This window comes from Sardina pilchardus, chromosome 12 (assembly GCF_963854185.1).
Source record: "Sardina pilchardus chromosome 12, fSarPil1.1, whole genome shotgun sequence".
Lineage (NCBI taxonomy): Eukaryota > Metazoa > Chordata > Actinopteri > Clupeiformes > Clupeidae > Sardina > Sardina pilchardus.
The window spans coordinates 31,333,864-31,344,806 of NC_085005.1; the positions used below are offsets into that span (position 1 = coordinate 31,333,864).

At 44.2% G+C, this 10,943-nt stretch overlaps 1 protein-coding gene across 3 annotated transcripts in view; it reads right to left on the bottom strand.

Moving 5' to 3' along the window:
* Positions 1 to 441: 441 nt before the first annotated feature.
* cep43 (centrosomal protein 43) overlaps positions 442 to 10,943 on the bottom strand; it is an 18,847-nt gene continuing 8,345 nt past the window's right edge. For 2 of the 3 annotated variants that reach the window (XM_062551006.1, XM_062551004.1), the window contains 13 exons: positions 9,599 to 9,655; positions 9,036 to 9,103; positions 8,780 to 8,841; positions 8,215 to 8,276; positions 7,188 to 7,268; positions 6,794 to 6,874; positions 5,697 to 5,750; positions 5,352 to 5,542; positions 4,818 to 4,871; positions 3,964 to 4,022; positions 3,796 to 3,829; positions 2,878 to 2,965; positions 442 to 693 (listed from right to left, as the gene is read on the bottom strand). In XM_062551006.1, the coding sequence (XP_062406990.1) occupies positions 622 to 693; positions 2,878 to 2,965; positions 3,796 to 3,829; positions 3,964 to 4,022; positions 4,818 to 4,871; positions 5,352 to 5,542; positions 5,697 to 5,750; positions 6,794 to 6,874; positions 7,188 to 7,268; positions 8,215 to 8,276; positions 8,780 to 8,841; positions 9,036 to 9,103; positions 9,599 to 9,655 (963 nt within the window). In that variant the 3' untranslated portion in view covers positions 442 to 621. The remainder of the gene's footprint in view (positions 694 to 2,877; positions 2,966 to 3,795; positions 3,830 to 3,963; positions 4,023 to 4,817; positions 4,872 to 5,351; positions 5,543 to 5,696; positions 5,751 to 6,793; positions 6,875 to 7,187; positions 7,269 to 8,214; positions 8,277 to 8,779; positions 8,842 to 9,035; positions 9,104 to 9,598; positions 9,656 to 10,943) is intronic. The other variant, XM_062551005.1, reaches the window with a different exon arrangement.

Here is a 10,943-nt window from a genome sequence, read left to right on the forward strand (position 1 = left end):
AACTGTGTTGACAAACTGATCCTGAGGGAAGTTAACTTTGTGTTTTGTCACACTTCTGGTCAGGCTGCTGCACTAAAGGCAGCATGTGGTGGTGCAATGGAGGTGGCGTCACCACCATCATATAATATCCAACAATATATACAGTATATACAGTATATATATACAATATATTTTTTTCTTTATATAAGTATATATTTTTGGGCTTTTTATGCCTTTAATGACAGAGACTGTGGAGAGAGACAGGAAGTGAATGGGAGAGAGAGTAAGGGGTGGGATCTGGAAAGGACACCGGGGCGGGAATCGAACCTGGGTCGCCGGCGCACGGTGCAGGTGCAGGTGCCCCAGCCAGCCACGCCACAGCTGGGGCCAGATAGGCACTATATAGATTAAACATATTATCATTTAACCACATGGCACATTACAGAGACTCAAGAGTCATAATGGTATAAGATTTTCATTTATTTGAAAAGGACACGTTATTTACTGTAACATCATAGAGGCTTTGAAAAGAGTTGCAGACATGACACACAAACACACACAACAACAACAGTGGCACTCAGAGGTAAGGGGTCTGCGGTCAGGGGTTAAGGGTTAAAGGTTAAAGGTTAAAGGTTAAGGGGATCAGGAGACCTCTTCTAAATAATCTGCTCCTTCGCTCAGTTGTGATACGCTGACGTCCAATGTGCTGTCCACCTGCAGGAAAAGAGAGACAGAAGTTCAGTGGTGGTGAGGGACAGTGGTTCAGTGGTAGAGAGAGACAGTGGTAGTGAGGGACAATGGTAGAGAGGGACAGTGGTTCAGTGGTGGTGAGGGACAGTGGTGGTGAGGGACAGTGGTTTAATATGGGGTCATAGTTAATATAACTATGACCCCATCAAGCATCAAGGCCCCATAGGGACACATTACGCACGACAAACTTACAGAACACGGATATTGTGCACTTCAAAACGGGAAAAACAAAGTTCCTGAGATAGCATGAGGAAGCAACACATTCACAGACACGTGTGTGTATGTATTGGTCTACTCACACTAGGGCTGCACAAATATTGCAATATCTAATCGCAAAGGTGCAATTATTTAAGGGACACTTCACCGATTAGCATTAAAGGGATAATCCGGAGTGAAATGCACTTTAGATCAATTTTTCGGACTATTGGGAGTACATACGTTGAGTTGACACCAAAATCATGTCATTCGGATGTATTTTGAGAAAGTTCGCGCTCACCGTTTTTAGCCAAAACTCGTTAGCCTGGAAGTGACCGGGGCGTGTCCTTTCGCCGCTACAAAACGCTATTTTTATACCTCTTCTACTGTTCCAAACAACACTACACTTACGTGGTAGTGAGTAGAGGTTCCCTAAAGCCAAACCGAAGTATCAGCACGTCTTTATGTGGTCGGATAGAGAGTCCAGAATGAATTTAATCGAGTCCGTACCTTTCCGGAAATGTTAGTAAAGTGTTGTGAAAACGTTGCTAGCTGCAACAGCGACATTTCCGGAAAGGTACTGACTCGATTAAATTCATTCTGGACTCTCTATCCGACCACATAAAGACGTGGGGATACTTCGGTTTGGCTTTAGGGACCCTCTACTCACTACCACGTAAGTGTAGTGTTGTTTGGAACAGTAGAAGAGGTATAAAAATAGCGTTTTGTAGCGGCGAAATGACATGCCCGAGTCACCTCCAGGCTAACGAGTTTTGGCTAAAAACGGTGAGCTCGAACTTTCTCAAAATACATCCGAATGACATGATTTTGGTGTCAACTCAACGTATGTACTCCCAATAGTCCGAAAAATTGATCTAAAGTGCATTTCACTCCGGATTATCCCTTTAAGCTTTGTATCTTTAGAAAACCTGTCATGTTTTTGAATGGTCGTGCATCATTCCCTCAGTTTGCCTTGAGATGGGAGAAATACGGATTTCAATGAAACCCATGAATAGGACTTCCTGCTTTCAATGATGTAAAAGATTTGTACATCATTGAAAGCAGGAAGTCCAACATTGAAATCATTATTTCTCCCATCTCAAGGCAAACTGAGGGAATGATGCACGACCATTCAAAAACATGACTGGTTTTCTAAAGATACAAAGCTTAATGCTAATCGGTGAAGTGTCCCTTTAATGCAAAGTTTATTATTAATCTTAGTGATTTTAATGTTCATGTCATTCTCCTTGGCGACAGACAGCGAAGCTCACCAATGAGGAGTGCTGTGTTTCTAATGCACTAGGCATGCTAACCAATCAGAAAAAGGGACCTTTGGAATGGGGCAGAGCGGATGTGGGGTGGTAGACTGTTCCAGAGTGTTTGAGCACTGGCAGAGAAAGCCCTGTCCCCAAACGTTATTCCCATTAGCCTTTGCTTTTGCTGATCTGGATGGTTCAAATTGCACATACAGTATGACTTTGTTACGTTTGTATTTCTGTCTAATTTTCTCTGACTTTTTCAGTTGAAAGTTTCAACTAGCTTCAACTGTATTCACACACACACACACACACACACACACATTGATGCATGTGTGTATTCGCGCACACACAGACACATGGATGAGTGTGCATATTCACAGAAGGGGAAGTCAAAGCGGCACTAGCCTCTATATGGCTAGCTGATAAGATGAAGGTCAGAAGTGCATGTGTGCCTGATGTTTGCACATGTACACTCTTAGACTGATGTGTTGCAAACAACAGAAACTGTCTCGTCTCTATCTGGGCATAGACATGTGCTAAAAACAACAAGTTGTGTTATTTTCATCATATTCGTTTTAAGAGTGTACACATCTGCACAAACACATACAAACATTTGCACTCTGCATCGTACATAATCAATCCCACTAACACATCACATATGCGCACACACACACACACACACACACACGGTTACCTTCTCACTAAAGTCTGGCCCCTCGAGGGAACCTTCCTCAATCTCCTCTCCAATGCTGATCTCGCTGCGAGAGTTCTCTGAGCGATGGCTGCAGGGAACACAACATTAGAACCGTTTAGGAACATCATCAGAAGAGAACGCCCAGCAGAACCGACCACAGCAAATGAAAGACAAGTAAACTAGTGTCAGGTCAGAGCAAAACATAACAAATGGAGGAATATTAGATTAAAACAACAACAACAACAACAACCTCACTGCTAACCAGAGAGCACCCCAGAGCTACATGGCATTAGCCTCACTGCTAACCAGAGAGCACCCCAGAGCTACATGGCATTAGCCTCACTGCTAACCAGAGACCACCCCAGTGCTACATGGCATTAGCCTCACTGCTAACAGCTACATGGCATTAGCCTCACTGCTAACCAGAGAGCACCCCAGAGCTACATGGCATTAGCCTCACTGCTAACCAGAGAGCACCCCAGAGCTACATGGCATTAGCCTCACTGCTAACAGCTACATGGCATTAGCCTCACTGCTAACCAGAGAGCACCCCAGAGCTACATGGCATTAGCCTCACTGCTAACCAGAGAGCACCCCAGAGCTACATGGCATTAGCCTCACTGCTAACCAGAGACTACCCCAGAGCTACATGGCATTAGCCTCACTGCTAACAGCTACATGGCATTAGCCTCACTGCTAACCAGAGAGCACCCCAGAGCATACATAAGCACACGGAAAAGACCACACACAGGGAAGCACACATGCTTAGCACACAGACCACAAACAAAACAGCCAATAGTTATACAACGTTAAAGGAAATATCAGATGAGTGTGTATGCAAATGTCACAGGTGTAATAAAGCGCACACACACACACACACGCACACGCACATGCACACACACACACTCACACACTCACCTATTGAAGTCGTCATCATAGTTCACTTCCTCATCTGTGGGGGAAAGATAAACAGCATGTTTAACAAACAGGAATGTGTGAGCGTGAGAGAGAGAGAGAGAGAGTGTGTGTGTGTGTGTGTGTGTGTGTGTGTGTGTGTGTGTGTGTGTGTGTGTGTGTGTGTCTCACCGTTTCTGTCTTCATTCTTCTGTGAAGGTGCTCTTCCCTCAGACCCAGACCGATGCTTACTGGAGAGAGAGAGGGAGAGAGAGAGAGAGGGGGAGAGAAGGAGAGAGAGAGAGAGAAGGAGAGAGAGAGAGAGAGAGGGAGAGAGAGAGAGAGAGAGAGGGACAGAGAGAGAGAATTTCGAAGGTGAAAATTAATTCTGCAAAACAATTTGAATATAAATTCGACTTCAGAATATTCATTGGCAGCCCTCACACACAAACAATACTCGCCCTTTCTGACACACACACATACAATACTCACTCTTTCTGACACACACACATACAATACTCACTCTTTCTGACACACACGCACACATACAATACTCACTCTTTCTGACACACACACATACAATACTCACTCTTTCTGACACACACGCACACATACAATACTCACTCTTTCTGACACACACACACACAATACTCACTCTTTCTGACACACACGCACACATACAATACTCACTCTTTCTGACACACACGCACACATACAATACTCACTCTTTCTGACACACACACACATACAATACTCACTCTTTCTGACACACACACATACAATACTCACTCTTTCTGACACAAACACACACACACATACAATACTCACTCTTTCTGACACACACACACACACAAACACTACTCGCCCTTTCTGACACACACATACAATACTCACTCTTTCTGACACACACACACATACAATACTCACTCTTTCTGACACACACACACACACACACACACATACAATACTCACTCTTTCTGACACACACACACACACATACATACAATACTCACTCTTTCTGACACACACACACATACAACACTCACTCTTTCTGGCTGGTGCTTCTCTCAGACCCACTCCGGTCTACAGAGGAGAGTCGACTGCAGAGAGGAGAAAAGAGCAGAGAAGAGAAAAGAGAGGAGAGGAAAAAAGAGAGGAGAGGAGAATGCAGAGGAGAGGAGAAAAGAGAAGAGGAGAAAAGAGAGGAGGAGAAGATGCAGAGAAAAGAGGAGAAGAGAGGAGAGAAGAGAAGAAAGGAGGAGGAGGATGTCTTTTCATGTTTTTACATGTTTCACACTTATCAGATGTTAACATAAACAGAATTTGAGTGTTTTTCCCACGGTGTTAACAAAGTTTTACTATGTTGATATTTCATATATGAGCCACAGTTATGGAGTTCAATATAAACACGCTTTGTACAGTGTTGATATTTCATATGCATGTCATGGTCTAGCCATAGCCTTTTGGGGGATGGAGCGGTGTGCAGCATCCATCCCTGTCCCCCCAATATTGAAGACACAGTAAGGCCCCTGTGTGTGTGTGTGTGTGTGTGTGTGTGTGTGTGTGTGTGTGGTCCTCACGAGCCGTAGGTCTTCTGGGGTTTGGGCAGCGGGTCGTCAAAGAACGAGTCTCCTTCGTCCTCCTCCAGCTCCTCCTCCGCCAGCATGGCCCTACGCAGAGAGCCTCCTCCTCCTCCTCCTCCTCCTCCTCCTCCTCCGCTGCTGCTGTCGCCCGCTGCAGCTCCGCCCACATGACCTTTGACCTCGGAGATCTGCAAATCACACCACCATCCCAACCAACCAATCACAACACTGCAGACTTCAACTCAACCCATCATATTGCGCTCACCAGCATGAGCACTGACAGCATTTAGAGACACGGCACAGGCTAAATAGGATTGGGTGTGTGTGTGTGTGTGTGTGTACCTGTGTGTCTGACTCTTCAAGTGAAACTCCAGACTGGCCTTTAAATCTGGGAATCTAGAAGGAAATACAAAAACCACACACACACACACACACACACACACACACACACACACACACACACACACACACACACACACACACACACACACACACACACACACACACACACACACACACACACACACACACACACACACACACACACACACACACACACACACACACACACACACACACACACACACATCACATCTCCCTTGAAAAGATGTTCTAGCATCTGTACAGCATGACACACTGAATGACACCATAGAGGGAATGGAACCCATCAAAGATGGCATACGCACCTCTGACTCCTTCAAACCGACGGCAGAATAGAACAAAATACTGAATTTAAACATCAAAGCAAACTTCACAATTTACAGAAATGTTTGAATTCCACTTCCTGTAACTACACATTCAGATTCTGGGGAAATCCCCCGGTTACACACACACACACACACACACACACACACTGTAAATTATAAAGTAATTCCTAAGTATTGTACCGCACACCCACCTATGCACACGCACACGTACATGCACGCATGCAGGCACACACACACACACACACACACACACACACACACACACACACACACACACACTCACACACACGCACAAGGGCTGCAACCAACTTTTTTTTTTTTTTGGAGGCAAATAGTCTGGCAAATATTTTCTTGATTAGTTGTTGAATTGATAAAACAGCCAAAGAATATGTCCTCAAATGCTTGTTTAATCCACACACCGAAGGTATTTAGTTTAGCGTCATATAGTGAAAGGAAAGAAAATGACACTGAATAAATAAATACATAAATAAATAAATACTTCAGTTGAAGGAGGGAAAATCTGAGAATTTTAAGGTAGTTTCCCAAAATATGACAAATCATTTAACAATTATCAAAATAGTAATTAATTAATTCAATAGCTGACACCGAATAGATTAATCAATTCATTGTTGCAGCCCACAACAATGGGCACAAACACACAGAATGAAAGGCTATGAACACACACGTGTGCATATAATGTGTGTGTGTGTGTGTGTGTATATGTTGTTTTACCCGACTGTGTGGTTGGCTACTAATTCTGTCCTCGAGTCCTTGAACAGCTGCAGAGGGGGTATCCCCTACATCAGAGAGCACCTGGCAGCATTTCCAAACAGTACAGATTAGCATTGTGTGTGTGTGTGTGTGTGTGTGTGTGTGTGTGTGTGTGTATATATGTGAGTATACTGTATGTCTTCATATGCATGTATTTTTGCACATGTCTGTTTGTTTATGTGTTTGTCTATGTTTGTGTGTGTGTGTGTGTTAAGTGTGTGTGTGTTTGTTTAGGTGCATTATTGCACCTAGACACGGTGTGTATTATTGCATGTGTGGGCCTTGGGTATGTGTGTGTGTGTGTGTGTGTGTGTGTGTGTGTGTGTGTGTGTGTGTGTGTGTGTGTGTGTCTTACCCGGCTAAGTGGCTGGGTGCTGATGCGGTTCTCCACCCCACGTACAGCTGGGGCCGAGGTGTCACCAGCGTCAGACATCACCTAGCAAAGCCATCACAGGACAGCAGTTAGTGTGTGTGTGTGTGTGTGTGTGTGTGTGTGTGTGTGTGTGTGAGATGGTTTATGTGGATCTGTGATAAAAGTGAACAGGTGTGAGCAACCGCGCACACGTACATGTGTGTGTGTGTGTGTGAGTTTGTACACAAAGTGATTGTGACAGTATGCAAGTTCTGTCCTGTGTGAGACAGACCCTATTAAATGTTGAGACTGTGTCCCTGTGTGTGTGTGTGCGTGTGCTTATACATGTAGTTGTCGCATTGTAAGTGTGATAAGGGTGTGTGCTGGTATCTGTGAAGTGCGGACTGATCTGAATAAAACAAAACGATATCTTTTTAAATTGATAGTTGGGTCATTTGTGCACAGATCAGTAAAAATGAATGAAATATACAGTATATTATAAAAACATCATGAGTATTATTCAATATTATTAAATATTCAAAGATATCATTGGCTAACTGAGACGATCATGTGCTAAGACGCAGTGAGAGCTTCTCACGGGGGCTACCTGAAATAGCTACGTGCTAAGATGCCGATGGGCTGTGTGTGCAACAGGAGAATGGAGATGACGAGGGTGGAGGATTTGAAATAAAGAGACTCTGCTCTAACAACAGAATGGAGATAGCGACGGTGGAGGATTTGAAATAAAGAGACTCTGCTCTAACAACAGCAACACATTTGGGGAAGCTGTTAAAAAAGACAGCAGTGCTGGCTATGTTCTGTGCACTTCCTGCAGAGCTGTTTATAACAATGGCAACCACACAACAAGCACACCGATATGGCACTAACCACACTGTACTGCATGTGTGCATTTATGTATGCATGTATGTGTGTTTGCATGATAGGTGTGTGTCACTGCTTGTGTGTGTGTGTGTGTGTGATAGAGAGAGAGAGAGAGAAAGAGAGAGAGACAGAGAAAAGTGGAACTAACCACACTTCGACACTGCATGAAGAAACGCTTCAACATTCCCAGGAACTCCTGGAAGTCCACTGCTGAAAGAGAGAAAGAAAGAGAGAGAGAGAGAGAGAGAGAGAAAGAGAAAGAGAGTCACAGAGAGCGAAATGAGAGTGAGATAATCGTGCAGCATTCTCCCATTAAATATGCGTGCGTGTCTGTGTGTGTGAGTGTGTGTGTGTGTGTGTGTGTGTGTCTGTGCTCAACTTATTAGTACATTTATATATGGTCATCTGTCAGACATGCTGATCCCATGTTTCTCTAAATCACATGATCAAGGGCTTATCAAGGGGTGGAGGACATTACACATTGAGCTGCATTGAGGTGCATTGAGGTGCATAGCATAGAACATGCGTACTGCATAGAGAATGGGCATAGGACCAGACTACAGAAACAGTGTGTACTGTACAAACAGATTTGTAAATAGAATTCATTAAAGATGTCTGGAAGCTGCACACTTACCTGTTCTGTGAGTGAGTGTGTGTGAGAGAGAGAGAGAATGTGTGTGTGTGTGTGTGTGTGTTTGTGTGTGAACTCTTACCACTGCTTCCGTCTTTGTCTCTGGTAGATAACTCATCTTTGACGTAACACTCCAGCATGCTCCTACACACACACACACACACACACACACACACACACACGAGAAGCCAGGTCATGAGAGATCATATCAGTTTATTTGTGCATTTATGTGTGGCTTGGTCACTGACAACAGTTTTGGGGTGAGAGTGTGAGTGATTTCATCTTCATATGTATTAGTACGTGTGTGCGTGTGTGTGTGTGTGTGTGTGTGTGTTTACCGGCTGAAGGCTGGACATAAGTCTAGAAACACAGCAGTAACCGCCTCCGCCTTCACTCCAGTTTTGTCCTGAGAGCAAAGGACAACGTTAAACACGATTCTGGACACTACAGTATCAACATTAGAGGAGTATCATATTTCACACGATTCTGGACACTATCAACGTTAGAGGAGTATCAAATTACACGCGATTCTGGACACCATCAACATTCAAATAGAAATACATAACATACCTACAAACACATAAAAATCATACGTGTGAGTAAGACTCAAGACTACTGTTCATAATCAACATTCAATTCCATCTTATTCATCTACACATGGTCAATCTGACCCACAACGTCTCCCAGATCTAGCACTGGTGATGGTGACGACAAAGAGGAGACGACTCAGTTTTAACTCTAACATAACATGCATTAATGCCACGGAAGCTAAATGTTTACATTTACACAACCACTTGATGCAGCAAGGCTATTTTTAACAGCAGCTGGTGTTTTACTGGTGCATGTGCGTGTATGTGTGTGTTTGTGTGTGTGTGTGTGTGTGTACATGAGTGCATGTCACCTTGGAATGTGCATCAAACTTCCTTCGCGCCTCTGCAATCTGACGTGGAGACAGTTCCTATAGCAACGAGAGACATTACAATCGGCCTTAGTGATCTCCCATAACAACAAGACCCCTTAACAGCTCAACCTGTGACCTCGCAACATGAGCACGAGTGGTCTAGAACAGTCTAGAATACAGAACAAAAGCAACATGAGCATGAGTGTTCTAGAACAGTCTAGAATACAGAACAAGAGCAACATGAGCATGAGTGTTCTAGAACAGTCTAGAATACGGAACAAAAGCAACATGAGCATGAGTGTTCTAGAACAGTCTAGAATACAGAACAAGAGCAACATGAGCATTGGGGCAGCCGAGGCCTACTGATTAGGGCATCGAGCTTGTAAACGGAGGGTTGCTGGTTCGATCCCCGACCAGTCCACAGCTGAAGCGCCCATGAGCAAGGCACCCCCTTCACTGCTGCTACCGCTGTTGGGCAGGCAGCTCACTGCTCTGGGTTAGTGTGTGCTTCACCTCACTGTGTATTCACTGTGTGCTGTGTGTGTTCACTAATTCACAAAGTGGGATAAATGCAGAGACCAAATTTCTCATGAGTAGTCTAGAACAGTCTAGAATACAGAACAAGAGCAACATGAGCATGAATGGTCTAGATAGAACATGAAATAATACAAAACAAGAGCAACAACTCGCATCAGATTATTTATGGTTTCAGTTCCCTGCTTCCAATGCTGCGTCCTTCACCCCAAACGGATTCAATTGCAAGGCCCTTAACCCCAAGCTGCTCTGGGGACAATGCTATCCCATGTAATGTAGTTGAAATACAGTGCATAAGTCACTTTGGATAACAATGTCTGCTAAATGAATGAATGTGCTGTGTCTATTCAGGATAAATCATGGCAGCCATAAACCATATTGCCCATGTACAGACCCAGGGCTGTATGAGCAATAGAGCCTGTTCTGTTTCATTCAGTGCAGCAGGGCAAAGCAAGGGACATGTACTGTACTGTACGTGCCAGAAGTTTCGAGGTTGTTATAATATTTTGCTATTTTCAAATCTGAAACCCCCCCAACCCACACCAGCATTCAGGGACAGTGGCAGAGAGCTTTACACCTGCAGAACGCCAGTACGCCACCAGGAGAAGCAACTCATTCTTTTCTTTAACTATTACAACGAGTGCACTGGATTACGCATTAGGCACAGAGACTGCACTGTGATACAGTAGCATCCTGCAGTGGCCATCTGCACATACAGTAGCCTAGACTGCACTGTGATAGCATCCTGCAGTACAGTGTCCCTCTGCACATACAGTAGCATAGACTGCACTGTGATACAGTAGCATCCTGC